Genomic DNA, 17500 nt, shown 5'->3' with positions numbered 1-17500 from the left:
TTCGGGATCATTGGCGGAAGAAGGTGGGGGCGAGGGGAAAATGGGTAATAATGCGAGGAAAAGAGAGGAAGTGGACGAATTAGAGATAAAGAATGGGGAAAATTCACGAGAGAGAGAGAGAGAGAGAGAGAGAGAGAGAGAGAGAGAGAGAGAGAGAGATGGATTTTGTACGAAATACGGATAAAGATGAAGAAGGAAAAATGAAAAGATAAAGAGATCAAGAGGTAGAAATGAAGAGAATAGAGGTAACGCAAGAAAGGAGTATAAAGAACAGATGTAAAATATTACGATGGAATGAACAGACGAAATGAAGAAAAAAGATTTGAAGATTAAAATGGAAAAGTGAAAGCGAATGAAGGAAATGGATGGAAAACACGGAAAAAAGAATAAAGTAAAGACCGTAAAGGAAGAAAGATAGAGAAAGGACGCAGATGAAATAAAAGAGAAGGGGAAAATTATAAAAAGAAAATAACGGGAAAATAATGAAGAAGAAGGAGGTAAAAGAAAGGAAGAAGATGCGGGAAATTGAACGAGAATGGATGGAAATAAGACACGGAAGACGAGAAAATAATGAAGGAAAAAGAGAAACGATCAAAAATATAAAAGGAAAACCGTGATGAATTGGAAGCTTTCGAGAGAGAGAGAGAGAGAGAGAGAGAGAGAGAGAGAGAGAGAGAGAGAGAGAGAAAACTGCCAAAATAATGAACCTTTCCTTGAAGACAGAGATTCAGAAACGTCATCAAAAGTCTAGGAAGAGAGAGAGAGAGAGAGAGAGAGAGAGAGAGAGAGAGAGAGAGAGAGAGAGAGAGAGAGAGAGAGAGAGAATAGGCTTTTCCTTCCAGTAAATGGCGCAAGTTTTGTCTGCCGGCAGAAAAAGTGAAATCTAAAAATAAACAAGTAAAAAATGCGACGAAGTGTCTTCGGCGCAATCGAGTTTTCTGCACAGTGTATAATGCAGTATGAAACACTCAGTCGTGGCCTATGAAATTCTCAGCCGCGGCCCATGAAACTTTCAACCACGACCCGGTGGTGGCCTGTGTTATTGGAACCTATAGCGGTACCAGACGCATGATCATGGCTAATTTTAACCTTAGATATTATAAAAACTGCCGAGGCTAGAGGGCTGCAATTTGGTATGTTTAGTGATTGGAGGGTGGACGATCAACATACGAATTTGCAGCCCTCTAGCCTGAGCAGTTTTTAAGATCTGAGGGCGGACAGACGAAGCCATCTCAACAGTTTTCATTTACAGAAAACTAAAAAAGGGTAGAACTTGTTTACTTCCGTTGTCCTAATTATCCGATCAAACCCTTGACCAGACAGTGTGTTAATTGCCTTTGATATACTGGGAGTAATCACATTCTCCTCTCATCGATTAGTACCTGGCTTGATTCTCTCTCTCTCTCTCTCTCTCTCTCTCGTTTTCTAAGCTCTTTGGATGACGTTTGTCTGTCTGTCTGTCTGTCAGTCTGTCAGCCTGTCTGTCAGTCTGTCTATCTTGTTGTCTGTCTGTCTATCTGTCAGTTTGTCTGCCTGTCTGTCTGTCAGTCTGTCTATCTTGTTGTCTGTCAGTCTGTCTCAGCCTGTCTGTCAGTCTGTCTATCTGGCTGTCAGTCTGCCTATCACTATGCCTGTCTGACTGTCTGTTTCTCCTCAAGAAAAGGTTCATTATTTTGGCACTTTTCGGGTCTTTAGAACAAGCATTACTCCCCCCCCTCTCTCTCTCTCTCTCTCTCTCTCTCTCTCTCTCTCTCTCTCTCTCTCTCTCTCTCTCTTATTGGACAAGACTCCTAATTCTGGAGGTCTTTTGGGCTCAACAGAGCAAGCCATATTGTGGCACTCAGTCTGTCTGTCTGTCTCCATTTCAGTCTGGGCTATTTTCGAACGGGCTTATAATTTCTTTTTTTTTTTTTTTTTTTTTGACAATTTTGAAAAAAAAAAAAACTTCAGAGTCGGAGTTCGGGATAATTGAAAAAACTAAAACGTTGAACAAAGCGTTCCCTTGCCATCGGCGAACTCCATAGTTTTAAGCACCGTTCCATAAAAAAGAAAAAATAAAATAAAAATAGTTTTTTTTTCTTCCATGCTTATCCTCTCTTCATGCTTTTTGTGAAAAAAAACTCTTTACAGTGTTGTGTTAATAATAATAATAATAATAATAATAATAATAATAATAATAATAATAATAATAATAATAACGGATCCCCTACTGAAAAATACTCCACTGAGTCCATGATGATAATAATAATAATAATTAATAATAATAATAAGTTTAATAATAATAATAATAATAATAATAATAATAATAATAAAAATATTTAACTATTGACGAAGTTTTAATAATAATAATAATAATAATAATAATAATAATAATAATAATAAGAAAAAACATTCCCTTACAATTGCAAAAGTCCACAATTTTAGACACACCTCGGGAAGGACCTCGACCCCCTTAAAAAAACAAAAAAAAGAAAAAAAAACGCTTCATTACAAGTTCTTTCTTCTCTTGTTATTTCTGGTGTGAAAGTGGGGTTGGGGAGAGGGGGAAGGGGGAGGGGAGTGGGGGGAGGAGGGGGGATTGGTCCTCCGAATCTCTTTTGGGGAGTAGCGAGGGAGAAAGATTTTTTTTTTTTTTTTTTTACTCTTATTACCTCGATTAAGCGTCCCAATCTCTGCTCCAATTATGTGTCCAGCTTTGCAAAATAACAGGGGAAACAGTCTTCCGTTCCCTGAGGGGAAAAATGAAGTGGACGTTTACTTATTTATAATCAAAGGGGATATATATATATATATATATATATATATATATATATATATATATATATATATATATATATATATATATATAGATATATATATATATATATATATATAGATATGTAATATATATATATATATATATATATATATATATATACACACACACATATATATATATATATATATATATATATATATATATATATATATATATATATATATATATATATTATACACATACACACACTCATATATATATATATATATATATATATATATATATATATATATATATAGACCTTTACAGACCTTTACAATTCGTTCAGGTTGCCCCAGGTCCCTCAGTGTGAGGCGCCTTTGATGAGAGAGTTGCTAACGCATCTTCCGGTATATTTTGCATCTTCCAGTCTTGGATGGTCTGGGATGCATCTTAGATATTTGTCGAGCTTATTCTTAAACACATCTACGCTCACTCCTGTTATGTTCCTCAGATGAGCTGGTAGCGCGTTGAATAGACGCTGCATTATCGATGCTGGTGCGTGGTGGATTAATGTCCTGTGTGCTTTCCTTAATTTTCCTGGTATAGTTTTTTGGCACTATTAATCTACCTCTGCTTGCTCTTTTTGATAATTTTAGTTCCATGATATTTTCGGTAATTCCTTCTATCTGTTTCCATGCTTGAATTACCATGTATCGTTCTCTTCTCCTTTCAAGACTATATAAATTTAAGAATTGTAGTCTTTTCCAGTAGTCAAGGTCCTTAACTTCTTCTATTCTAGCTGTAAATGACCTTTGTACACTCTATTTGTGCAATATCCTTTTGGTAGTGTGGGTACCATATTATATTGCAATATTCAAGTGGACTACGAACGTACGTTTTATAAAGCATAATCATGTGTTCAGCTTTTCTTGTTTTGAAGTGCCGGAACAACATTCCCATTTTTGCTTTGCATTTTGCCAATAGAATTGCTATTTGTTCATTGCATAACATATTCCTATTCAACATCACACCAAGGTCTTTAACTGCTTCCTTGTTTGTGATTGTCTCATTATTAGGTCCTTTATATGCATATAGCATTCCTACTTTATCACCATAGTTCATTGATTCAAATTTATCAGAGTTAAATATTATCCTATTTATCTCTCAGAGAGAGAGAGAGAGAGAGAGAGAGAGAGAGAGAGAGAGAGAGATACACTCATATATATATATATATATATATATATATATATATATATATATATATATAGAGAGAGAGAGAGAGAGAGAGAGAGAGAGAGAGAGAGAGAGAGAGAGAGAGATATGAATTCCAAAATGAATTTCATGATGCACACTCTAAGATTCTTATTTTCGCATTACACTCATTTCCTAGATATGTATGATTCATTAATAGGCATAAAAATATTTCGGGCAAAAATTTTTAAGGACAGACACCCTTCCTACCTCCAATCCTCCCTACTTATCCGGGCTTGGGACCGGTACTGAGTTTTCCTGGATCTTCCCCTCCCCCCCTAGTGAATAAGTTAACAAAACATCCATCCTACGGTTATTTATGGGCACAATTAGACACCTGTAACTGTTGAATTATATAACAAGTAAAAAATGCGCCGAAGTTTCCTCGGCGCAATCGAGTTTTCTGTACAGCCGCTACAGCGCATAATCGAGGCCACCGAAAATGGATCTATCTTTTGGTGGTCTCGGTGTGATGCTGTATGAGCCGCGTCCCATGAAACTTTAACCACGGCTCGGTGGTGGCCTGTCCTATATCGTTGCCAGAAGCACGATTATGGCTGAATTTAACCTTAAATAAAGTAAAAATTACCGAAGCTACAGGGCTGCAATTTGGTATGTTTGATGATTGGAGGGTGGATGATCAACATACCAAATTGCAGCCCTCTAGCCTCAGTAGTTTTTAAGATCTGGTGGCGGACAGAAAAAGTGCGGACGGACAAAGTCGGCACAATAGTTTTCTTTTACAGAAAACTAAAACCAAATTACCAAGCGACGTTCTCCACGAAAGTAAGAATTTATTGAAAAAAACTTCCAATGTTCAAAATGGGGGCACTGGGTCCTCGGTAAAATTGCCAACTTCTGAATTTCAGACAGAAAATGTTAAAAGCAACGAAAAATTATATACATCTGAAGCCCTTTACTGAAGCGGGAGACATTCAGTTATTTAAGGTGGTTATTCGCCTGCATTCAGATGCGATTCCTGTTTTCCCGATCGTTCCTCACCGGAGAATTTGGCTGCTTATTTCATGGGTCATCAACAAGGCTGCAGGCTACCTGGGCAACAAACTGGGTTGGAGAGAGAGAGAGAGAGAGAGAGAGAGAGAGAGAGAGAGAGAGAGAGAGAGAGAGAGAGAGAAGGGGTTATTATGGAAGCCAGCATACGCCGTCAAGCAGAACTGTTTTCAATCTCTCATTCAGCTTCTTTTCTCCTCACATACATTTTAAATGGCGGTTTCCCCGAAAGCCCAACCACCTTTTACCGTATTCCGAGAATTCAACAGGCGACGTTCAAAACACCTCAGAGAGAGATGTCCTTTTTTTTATTATAATTTTTTTTTTTTTTTGCCCTTTTAAGTGCATTTATGCGTTAGGGGTAATGGTGGGGTGGGTTCAGGTTGGGGGGAGATGTATAGTGGGTGGGGGTGTCTGTTGAGTGGGGTTAAGAGACCTGAAGGTGTCAATATGGCTTCCTCAGGGGAACTAGTTACCAGATTTTTCTCTTTTTTTTTTTTTTTTTTTTGCCGTTTGCTGGTCATAACACGTGGGTTACAGTTGGTCATAAACAGGTATATATGGGTATACAGTTGTGTGAATGATATATATACATACATATATATATATATATATATATATATATATACATATATATAAATGTATATATATATATATATATATATATATATATATATATATATATATATATACAGTATATATATAATGAATGAACACATAGAAACGTGTTTCATAGAAATAAATTTCTGACTCACCACGGGATCGAACTCCGGTCTTTCGAGTGAGAGTCCAGGGCATTAGCAATTCGGGCACCAAGGTCATAAAGAGAGTTGGAACCTGAGTACCTACGTACCCAAGGTTTTTCCGGGGCAGGCGACTGAGGCCTAACATACCAGGCCTTGACTTTCCCATAAAATTCTCTGAATCGATAATTTTAAGTTAAATTTGTCTTTTACAGTTATACAAAAGATGATAAGCAACAGGCAACCTGAAGTTGACCTATCTTTATCACATTAGGAGGAGCTAGATAAAAACACATTCTGGAATCGGATTAAAATCCCGAGTGTCAAGAGAAGATAAAAACTCTTGACGTATACGAGATAGAATTTCTTAGCATTTGGGTTTAGTTAAAAACCAGGCATTAAACGAGAGAGAGAGAGAGAGAGAGAGAGAGAGAGAGAGAGAGAGAGAGAGAGAGAGAGAGAGAGAGAGAGAGAGAGAGAGATTCCTGACACCGGGACAAGATCAGATTCCCAGAGAAGGACGAGATAAAAATTCGTTGTTTCTCCGAACTTAGACAGTTTCGTGGGGATTGATTAAAATTATATCTGAATGGACAGGATGAAAATCGAATGGAGTATGATATGATAAAATTGATATCACTCGCGTGAGTTGAAACTCAATTCGTCAGGATGAGATTACGATTCATATCACAGAGATGAGATGGAAATTCTCATCACCAGAATGAGGTACAAATTCTTATCACCAGAAGGAGATGCAAACTCTCATAAGCAGAATGAGGTAAGAATTCTCATCACCAGAATGAGATGACAATTCTTATCACAAGAATGGCATGAAAATTCTTATCACCAGAATTATATAAAAATTCTTATCACCAGAATTATATAAAAATTCCCATCACTAGAATGAGATGAAAATTTCCACCACCAGAATGAGATAATTATTTTTATTACCAGAATGAGATGAAAATTCTTATCAATAGAATGAGATAAAAATTCTTACCACAAGAATGACGTGAAAATTCTTATCACCAGAATGAGTTAAAATTCTTATTATCAGAAAGATGAAAGTCCTCATCACCAGAATGAGATAAAAATTCTTATCAAAAGAAGGTTATAAAAAATTCTTATCAAAAGAAGATTATAAAAAATTCTTATCATCAGAATAAGATTAAAATTCTCATCGCCAGAACTAGAAAAAAAATCAAAATTCAAAATTTTATCATCGAACAATTTTATTGACAAAAATATACGTTTTCTACTTTTGCACCTTAAACAGCTATAGGTCCCCACCCCCGTCGGCCTCTACGCTTAAAAAATATATAAAAAAAGTATAAAATTACCACAACCCTCCAGCAGAATTATTCCTTAAAAGACGATTTTTCTCTTTTATACACAATCTGTTGAAGTGCTCCAGTACTATCAATAAGCCCTAATGGATCCTTCACTAGCACGCCCAGGGAAAAGGAAATTTTGGGGAGGGGGAGGAAGGAGGGAGGGGGGGGGGAAGGGGGGGGGGGGATGGGGAGGGGAGGGAGGGGAGGGAGGGGAGGGGAGGGGGAGGGGGGTTGGCCAAGGGATCGATCTTTGGTTCATGGATACTGAAGTCATGAGAATCATAATAATTTTGTTATTGTAACAACATAGGCTAATAATAATAATAATAATAATAATAATAATAATAATAATTATTATTATTATTATTATTTATTATATTATTATTATTATTTTAAAACATCAGAATATTAATAATGATACGGCGTTCAATAATAATAATAATAATAATAATAATAATAATAATAATAATAATAATTGTTTTTTTCATAAAACATCAGAACAATAACAGTAACAATAAAAATATTAAGTAATGACAGTCACTTATATTTTTACAATAAAAAAATCTGAATACAACTTCTATTACTGCTGTGGTAAAGCATGGTACATAGAAATTTTAAATAGAACACCTTTTAATATTATAGAATTATAATGTCGTTCAGTAAAAAGATTTTTCTAAAAATTACAGCAGTGTGTTTTAATAATAATAATAATAATAATAATAATAATAATAATAATAATAATAATAATATTAATAATAATGACATTATTATTATTATTATTAAAACTTCAGAATATTAATAATTGTATAACGTTTATTAATAATAATAATAATAATAATAATAATAATAATAATAATAATAACAATCATCATCACCATCATTATTATTATTATTATTATTATTATTATTATTATTATTATTATTATTACTAAATAATATGAAAACTAGAGAGTTTCGCAAATGTATTTATAAAATTCGTGCAAATATGATTTGTGAATGTAACACATTTATGCAAACATCATAGAAATATTTTATATCAATATAAATATTTTACAAAAATAAACGATCCAAAGAAATAATTGTAAATAACTCTCAATATGAATCTATCCTTCTTGTTCTTGTTCTTGTTCTTGTTTAATCTTCTTCTTCTTCTTCTTCTTCTTCTTCCTCCTCCTCTTCTTCTTCTTCTTTTCTTCTTCTTCTTCTTCTTCTTCTTTTCTTCTTCCTCCTCCTCCTCCTCTCCTCCTTCTTCTTCTTCTTTTAATCTTCTTCTTCTTCTGTCCCTCCTCCTCCTCCTCCTCCTCCTCCTCCTCCTCCTCTTCTTCTTCTTCTTCTTCTTCTTCTTCTTCTTCTTCTTCTTCTTCTTCTTCTTCTTCCTCCTCCTCCTCCTCCTCCTCCTCCTCCTCTTCTTCTTCTTCTTCTTCTTCTTCTTCTTCTTCTTCTTCTTCTCCTCTTCTTCTTCTTCTTCTTCTTCTTCTTCTTCTTCTCCTCCTCCTCCTCCTCCTCCTCTTCTTCTTCTTCTTCTTCTTCTTCTTCTTCTTCTTCTTCTCTCTCCTCCTCCTCCTCCTCTTCTTCTTCTTCTTCTTCTTCTTCTCTTCCTCCTCCTCCTCCTCCTCCTCCTCTTCTTCTTCTTCTTCTTCTTCTTCTTCCTATTTATCTATCGACCTCGATCCTCCTCCTCCTCCTCTGATGGATGAGTCGACCTTCGAGGGTCTTCATCCATCTTCTTCTCGAAAATTTCCTCTTCCTCCTCCTCCTCCTCCTCCTGCCTCCTCCTCCTCCTCCCTCCTTCTTCTTCTTCTTCTTCTTCAGACTTTTAATCCTCCTCTTCTTAATTTCTTGTGTTCTTCTTATACAAGTGTAGAGTAATTGTTTCCTCCTCCTCCTCCTCCTCCTCCTCTTCATTTCTTCTTCTTCTTCTTCTATAATATTGACCTCTTCTTCTTCTTCTTTTTATAAATATTCCTCCTCCTCCTCCTCTTCATTTTATAAGTGTATCTTACTTCTTAATATTCTTCTTTTCTATTAAATGTTTATCTATCGACAGCGATCGATAATTGCTCTACTTTTTGTGATGGATGAGTCAACCGCGAGGGTCGTCATATTTCAAGACTATTAAATATTTTGCTAAAACCTCCTTTCGTGCCTTAATAATTACTAATCCATTTGTAATGTGTATATTAGAAATATAATATTGAGAAGGTAATTATATTTTGGGTTGTACAACAAAATATTAACCTTTCTAATAAATATGTTTGAGTAAATACTCCATTAGTGATTAAACTCCATTTGTATAAGTGTATAATACAACCAATATATTTATCCACCATATATATGAGCAAACATGATAAAAAATTCCAAGAGTCTTGTTTAAAAAGTTTACAGAAAGAATATGAATCTTATGCACTTAGTCACAAGTAAAAAAATCTTATGAAACTTTAACCACTGCCAGGTGGTGGCCTGTCACATATCTTTGCCAGATGCACGATTATGTCGAACTTCAACCTTAAATAAAATAAAAACTACTGAGGTTAGAGGGCTGCAATTTGGTATGTTTGATGATTGGAGGGTGGATGATCAGCATACCAGTTTGCAACCCTCTAGCCTCAGGGTGTTTTAAGATCTGAAGGCGGGCAGAGAAAGTGCGGACGGACAGACAAAGCCGGCACAATAGTTTTCTTTTACAGAAAACTAAAAAATGCCTCTTCAACTTCAATCACATTCGAGTGAAAGTAAGTGCCTGAATTGTTTTAGCCTTGAATAAATGTCAACACTGACCAGTCACAGTATATACTTTGGAAGTTTGAATTTCAAGTCAATGGCTCCTTTGGTGGGTTTGTTCCGTATGAATAGGGTTCATCTCCTGAATAATAATAATAATAATAATAATAATAATAATAATAATAATAATAATAATAATAATAATAATTTTGAGTTTCAAGTCAATGGCTCCTTTGGTGGGTTTGTTCCATATGAATAGGGTTCATCTCCTGAATAATAATAATAATAATAATAATAATAATAATAATAATAATAATAATAATAATAATAATAATAATAATAATCTTTGAAAGCTTGAATTTCAAGTCAGTGGCCCCTTTGGTGGGTTTGTTCCATATGAGCAGGGTTCATCTCCTCAATAATAATAATAATAATAATAATAATAATAATAATAATAATAATAATAATAATAATAATAATAATAATAATAATAATAATAATAATAATAATGCTAAGAAATTCACAATCTCGTGAAAAAGAACCTGTGTAATAAAATCCACAATTATATAGTAAACTACATTACAATGTAATATATCTATTTTATATATATAGTCATATAATTTTTTTACTATATAATTGTGGATGTTTATTAGACAAAAATAATAATAATAATAATAATAATAATAATAATAATAATAATAATAATAATAATAAAGTCAAATAAATTGAAGTAAGAAGCAGAGAAGAAATCCCTACACTCCCACTCACACAAGGCCACATATTTAATTTAGGACAAGCCAGAACGCCACGCCTAAACTAACAGTGGAGGTTATTCGCGTGAAAAGGTTAAATTCCGGTATGGCCAAGGCACCAGCTGCCTTATTATATACACCTGAAAAGGTTATATCCCGCTAGAGGGCCAACACGGGAAAACATAAAAAAAAAATAATAAAAAATACGAAAAAAATATATAAAAAAAAAAATACCTGCTCTCTGAATTATGAGTTTCCGCTCTGATATACAAACACGGGTCCTTCTTGGGAATGGGAGGAAAAAAATCGTATGTTTTTTTTATTTTTTTTCTGAAGGGGTTTCTGAAGGAAAATAGAAGGATTTGAATACAAAAAAAAACTTTTTGGTTGTTTTCAGCTCGTTTCTCTCCGGATTCGTGTTCTTTTTTCTTTTTTTTTTTTTTGTCAGAGAAAAGAAGTTATTTGAATATGAAAAGGACAACAAGAAAATAAAATCTCGTCGCGTGTTGTCAAAGGGGCGGCTGAGCAAACAGAAAGTCATATGGTATCTTGGGAATTCTCGTAGAGAGAGAGAGAGAGAGAGAGAGAGAGAGAGAGAGAGAGAGAGAGAGAGAGAGAGAGAGAGAGAGAGAGAGAGAGAGGACAAACATATACATTTTATATCACATATATATATAAATATATATATATATATATATATATATATATATATATATATATATATATATATATACACACACACATATACAGAATATTGTGCTCGGATGGTCCGTGGTTCAATCCAGACCTACTGGCCTACAAGGCGACCCAGAAGTGTATGGGTAACAGTGACAGCTAGAGCCAAGGAAAGGGACGGGGTGTGAGTGTAGCAACTTCACCCCGTTTATCATAACTTTGAATTTATATATATATATATATATATATATATATATATATATATATATATATATATACTTATATACATACATACATATATAAGACAGAGAAAGTATTCAGTACAAGAAACCCAACAATTCCAAGCACTGCTCAATTCCCCGAGAGATGGCAGCACCTCGCAGGCCCCAGGTGAATGACAGGAGCATTAAGGCTAAGCCTAGACTTATCGCTTTAATGGAACTTTTGAGAGTGAGAAAAAAAAAAAAAATTGAATAATCGTCTTGCTAAAGACGAGGTGTTGGTTGGAATGCTTTGTCAGTACTTTTTGTAGATGTAATTGTAGATAGTAAGGACCTTTGGGGGGGGGGCGGGTATGTAGGAGACAACTACCACCCACCCCCACCCCAAAACTCTTCAGAGAATTAATAGGAATTTAGGAAATGGTTTCATTGGTTGGATGATCTTGTAATTTCTGTAGAGTTTTGAAAAGAAAAAATGTTTTGGGATAAAAAGTTGTTAATTTAAAGGGCTGGCACTCTTTTCCAGGTTGCATGTATACATATATATATATATATATATATATATATATATATATATATATATATATATATATATATATATATATATATATACACACAATTAAATACATACACCAAATAGGTGTATATATGTGTATATATATATATGTATATACAGTACATATACAAAATATTCAAATAATAAAACAATTATAAAACTCGTAAATAAGGAAAGAAAGACGCTATTAAAGAAGACTAAATTACAAAAAAAAAAAAATACAACGGTTACAGAAATCGTAAAGAAAGAAAATAGAAAGACGCTATACAGAACACGGCAGAAGACAATAAAATAACAACACCATTATAGAAATTGTAAATGAAAATAAGAAAGAACAAATTACAGAAAGGACAAAATGAGACAAAGCTGGAGCCTCGAGAAAATCGATAGAGAGAGAGAGAGAGAGAGAGAGAGAGAGAGAGAGAGAGAGAGAGAGAGAGAGAGAGAGAGAGAGAGAGAGATCGTACAACAATTACAAGGATCATAAATAAAAACAAGAATCAACTAATTAAAGACAAGACAAAATGAGACAGAACTGGAGCCTCGAGAAAATCGAGAGAGAGAGAGAGAGAGAGAGAGAGAGAGAGAGAGAGAGAGAGAGAGAGAGAGAGAGAGAGAGAGAGAGAGAGAGATCGTAAAACCCCAAAGAATTGGAGTCATTACAGAGAGACCTGTTTTTCATCTCCGCAGATGCTGGGCGCCGCTCCGGACGAGCGAAGTAATGGAACCCACCCTCTTGTTCTTGCTGGTGTTCATGGCGACGTGTGGTGAGTATGATGGATTTACTACCTGCCTTGCAGGAGAGAGAGAGAGAGAGAGAGAGAGAGAGAGAGACAAGAATGCTGCAGAACCTAACAGAATATTTAGTTATATACATAAAAAAAGAGAGAGAGAGAGAGCCAAGAATGTTGCAGAACCTAACAGAGTATTTAGTTATATACATTTAAAGAGAGAGAGAGAGAGAGAGAGAGAGATGGGGGTTGTTGCAGACAAGAGAAAAAAATCAGAACATACAGACTTTAAAAGAGAGAGAGAGAGAGAGAGAGAGAGAGAATGTGTTGCAAATAAGAGAAAATATAGAACATACAGACTTTTAAAGAGAGAGAGAGAGAGAGAGAGAGAGAGAGAGAGAGAGAGAGAGAGAGAGAGAGAGAGAGAGAGAGAGAGAGAGGAGGGTTTGCTGACAAGAAAGAGAGAAACAGAACATACAAACTTTTTAAGAGAGAGAGAGAGAGAGAGAGAGAGAGAGAGAGAGAGAGAGAGAGAGAGAGAGAGAGAGAGAGAGAGAGAGAGAGAGTCTTCCTTTAAAGGAAAACCTTACATGAGAGAAATAGTCTAATAATAAATAACTGCACGTGATCACAAGAATGGATGATGCTTCAGGTATCTTAGCTAATTACTTTAGGTACCAAATAGCCATTATGTCATTAACACTTATTAACGTCTGTGTTGCTTCTTTTCTTGTTAATTATTTTCTGCCCACTTTAGAAGTACAAAGTATTAGTAACCTTAACAACATAATGCAATAACAATTATCAACATGCTTACTATTCATTGGAACGTCCCACAAGTAAAAATCATATTTAACTCTATAACAAATCTCCTTGTATTTTGATGATTTACTTACACTTTTATCTATTTATTTATTTATTAATTCGTTATTATATTTATCTTTTCTTTCTAATAACTGATCTCTTATTTTATGCTACGTCTTTCAAATTAACAACTTAATATTCTTTGGAAGCTTCAATTTCAAATCTATAATGGCACCTTTGGTTGGCTTGTTCTATATGAATAGGCTTCATGTTCTGAAACAACAACAAAACAGCAATAATAATAATAATAATAATAATATAATAATAATAATAATAATAATAATATTATTATTATTATTATTATTATATTATTATTATTATTATTATTATTATTATTATTATTATTATTATTCAGAGGATGAACCCTATTCATATGGAACAAGTCCACTACAGGGGCCACTGACTTGAAATTCAAGCTTCCAAAGAATATTACGGTGTTCATTAGGAAGAAGTAAGAGGAGGTAAATGGAAATGCAGAAAAAAAAGAGATCTCACTTATTAAAAAAAAAACAAATAACTTCTATAAATTAATAACTAGATAAAAAAGTATTAAAATGCAAGGTGAATAGCATTAGGGTCCGTGGACTTGTTCCATAATAATAATAATAATAATAATAATAATAATAATAATAATAATAATATAAACTTCTTTATTTCTAGAAGTGATCCCAACAGAAGCCTCGGCCTCCTTAAATTTGGCCCAGGGAAGAAGACCCCAAACGTCCTCTTCTTCTTCCTCCTCCTCGTCTTCGGTGTCCTCGATAGGAGGCCCTCCGATGCGCTTCCCGCCGAAGGTCTCCGGCTTCGTGGTCGTGTCGGAGGGCAACTACGACCACGAACACCACACCCACACCCACGGGGAGGAGCCCCACCGGGTCCCTTCGCCCCAGTTCGTCACCAACAACACCACCACGACGGAGGTCTACCTCGGGTCCACGGCCAAGCTCGACTGCACCGTGGACGACTTGACCAACGAGTCGGTAAGTCGCGGATTAACCAGAGTCGGTAGATCATGGATTAACCAACGAGTCGGTAGGTCATGGATTGACCGACGAGTATATAGATCATGGATTAACCAAGAGTTGGTAGATCACATTTTAATCACAGAGTCGGTAGATCATGAATTAACCAAAGAGTCGGTAGATCATGGATTAACCAAAGAGTTTGTAGATCACAGATTAACCAACGAGTCGGTAGATCATGGATTAACCAACGAGTCGGTGGATCATGGATTAACCAAAGAGTCTGTAGATCATGGATTAACCAACGAGTCGGTAGATCACGAATTAACCAAAGATTCGGTAGATCATGGATTAACCAAACAGTCGGTAGGTCACGGATTAAGTAACGAGTCAGTAAGTCACGGATTGACCAAAAGTCGGTAGATCACGAATTAACCAATGAGTTGGTAAGTCACAGATTAACCAACAAGTCAGTAAGTCATTGATTAACCAAAGAGTTGGTAGATCACGTATTAACCAATGAGTCGGTAAGTCACGAATTAACCAAAGAGTCAGTAGATCATGGATTAACCAATGAGTTGGTAAGTCACGGATTGACCAAAGAGTTCGGTAAGTCATGAATTAACCAACCAGTCAGTATGTCATGAATTAACCAACCAGTCAGTATGTCATGAATTAACCAACCAGTCAGTATGTCATGAATTAACCGACATGGGAATAGGTTACAAATTAACTAATACTTACGTGAGTCAAGAATTAGTAAATAGCTCAAAAATGAACCAGCGAGTCAGTAAGTCACTGATTAACCAACGAGTCGGTAAGACATGGATTACAAAAGACAGTATGACATGGATTAACCGAGTCGCTAAGTCACGGATTAACCAACGAGTTGGTAAGACATGGAGTAACAAACGAGTCAGTAAGTTACTGATTAACAGAGTCGGTAAGTCACGGGTTAACCAACGAGTCAGTAAGTCACAGATTACCCAGCGAGTCATTAAGTTATCAAATAACCAACGAGTCGGTAAGTCCGGATTAACCAGCGAGTCGGTAAGACAGAGATGATACAATGCGTCAGTAAGTCATGAATTAACCAACGAGTGAATAGGTCACAAAATAACTGATTTAATTAAGCGAATCAAGAATTAGTAAATAGGTCAAGAATGAACCAACGAGTCGGTAAGTCACGGATTAACCAACAAGTCGGTAAGTCACGGATTAACCAACGAATCGGTAAGTCACGGAATTAACCAACGAGTCGGTAAGTCACGGATTAACCAACGAGTCAGTAAGTCACGGATTAACAAACAAGTCAGTAAGTCACGGATTAACCGAGTCGGTGAGTCACGATTAACCAACGAGTCGGTAAGTCACGATTAACCAACGAGTCGGTAAGTCAAGAATTAACAGATGCACCGCTTAATAATGATACTACCGTATTCCAGTAGCTCCTAGGAAGAGGTATATTTTCATTATCAGTATCGTTATTATCAATGTTATTACCATTGTTATCATTATTATTATTGTCAATAACAATAATAATAACGTATAAGTATCTGTATTCACGGAAAAGTCTCTCTCTCTCTCTCTCTCTCTCTCTCTCTCTCTCTCTCTCTCTCTCCCAATATGTGAACCCTGGCCCCCTCTTTGCCAAAAGTTTCGAGAGAGCTACGGAAGAAGCTTGAGCGGGTAAATGCACCACCACCGTCCCCGAATTCTAACCAGAAACCGAAAGAAGAAGAAGAAGAAGAAGAAGAAGAAGGAGACGAAAAAGAAGAAGGAGAAGAAGACAAAAACAAATGCAGGTCATGACACTTGGCGAATTCCCCACACTTTCTCGGAGGTCGTCTCTCTCTCTCTCTCTCTCTCTCTCTCTCTCTCTCTCTAATCCCAAGAGACGAGACGATGAAAGACGACTCTCATTCACGACGTCTCTAACGACTTTCATTTCTGAGAGGGCGAGAGCGATGATGCCCCGAGACTTTTGCTAGCTGCGAGAGTGACTCGATAACGGCGACGAGAGGAGGTCGTCTGACGTCATCTGCTCGCATTCGAGCGCGCAAGCACGTTCCCGCGTGATAGGCAATTGCGAGCGTTCCCGGGAGTACATGTGTTTCATTACCTAAGCGAATGCTAATTCTGTTTCAATCGTCATCCAAAGGGTGTAGAAAAAATTATGATAGTCAACACAGTGACTGTTATCATCATCATTACAAGAATGATACTAATGATTTGTTATTATTATTATTATTATTATTATTATTATTATTATTATCATTATTATTATTATTATTATTATTATTATTATTATTATTATTACAATATGATGATTTGCTTAATATATGAACGTGTAATAATAATAATAATAATAATAATAATAATAATAATAATAATAATAATAATAATAATAATAATAATAATGATGAAGTATTTTTCTCCTTATTTTACTTACGATTATTTTCATCGACATTGAGATTTACATTTGGTAAACGAGTTTTTTGTGGACAACACGATGGGTTTCCGAAGTGATGCATGTTAAAATGACGCACAGAAATTCATGGTTTCGTTTTCAATATTTCTTTTATGTTATTACCTAAATTTGAAATACAGTTTTATATATTGTGATCTGTGATTATGATGCTTTTTGCAAATACCAGGACTGTCGGAAAGGCTATCATTTTATATTTAGAAAGCCTGCTCTGTTTCATACAGAAATTTTGATTATTTTGTCATATAAAAGAAAAACAAAAGATGAATTCGTTTAAACATGACCTGAATTTAAAACCACAGAGCTTTTTAATAAGCAAATAATTCCTTTTAGAGCCAGAATTTCATACACTCTAATTCTTTATCCAATAGTGGAGAATATATATATATACACACACACATACAGTATATATACATATATATTTATACACACACACATATATATATATATT

The 17500-nt window shown here is 35.1% G+C and overlaps 2 protein-coding genes across 3 annotated transcripts in view; one reads left to right on the top strand and one right to left on the bottom strand.

Moving 5' to 3' along the window:
- The window catches only part of LOC136849927 (ketohexokinase-like), a 324411-nt gene that overhangs the window by 209435 nt on the left and 97476 nt on the right, over positions 1 to 17500 (bottom strand). The window lies entirely within an intron of this gene.
- LOC136849926 (muscle M-line assembly protein unc-89-like) overlaps positions 1 to 17500 on the top strand; it is a 79897-nt gene that overhangs the window by 43433 nt on the left and 18964 nt on the right. Inside the window, exons 2-3 of the mRNA XM_067123443.1 lie at positions 12695 to 12771; positions 14260 to 14579. Of these exons, the coding sequence (XP_066979544.1) occupies positions 12726 to 12771; positions 14260 to 14579 (366 nt within the window). The 5' untranslated portion in view covers positions 12695 to 12725. The remainder of the gene's footprint in view (positions 1 to 12694; positions 12772 to 14259; positions 14580 to 17500) is intronic.

The sequence above is a fragment of the Macrobrachium rosenbergii genome, chromosome 21, assembly GCF_040412425.1.
Source record: "Macrobrachium rosenbergii isolate ZJJX-2024 chromosome 21, ASM4041242v1, whole genome shotgun sequence".
NCBI classification, from domain to species: domain Eukaryota; kingdom Metazoa; phylum Arthropoda; class Malacostraca; order Decapoda; family Palaemonidae; genus Macrobrachium; species Macrobrachium rosenbergii.
Note: the sequence above shows the minus strand (reverse complement) of the source record. Positions and strands in the feature narration are given on the sequence as shown.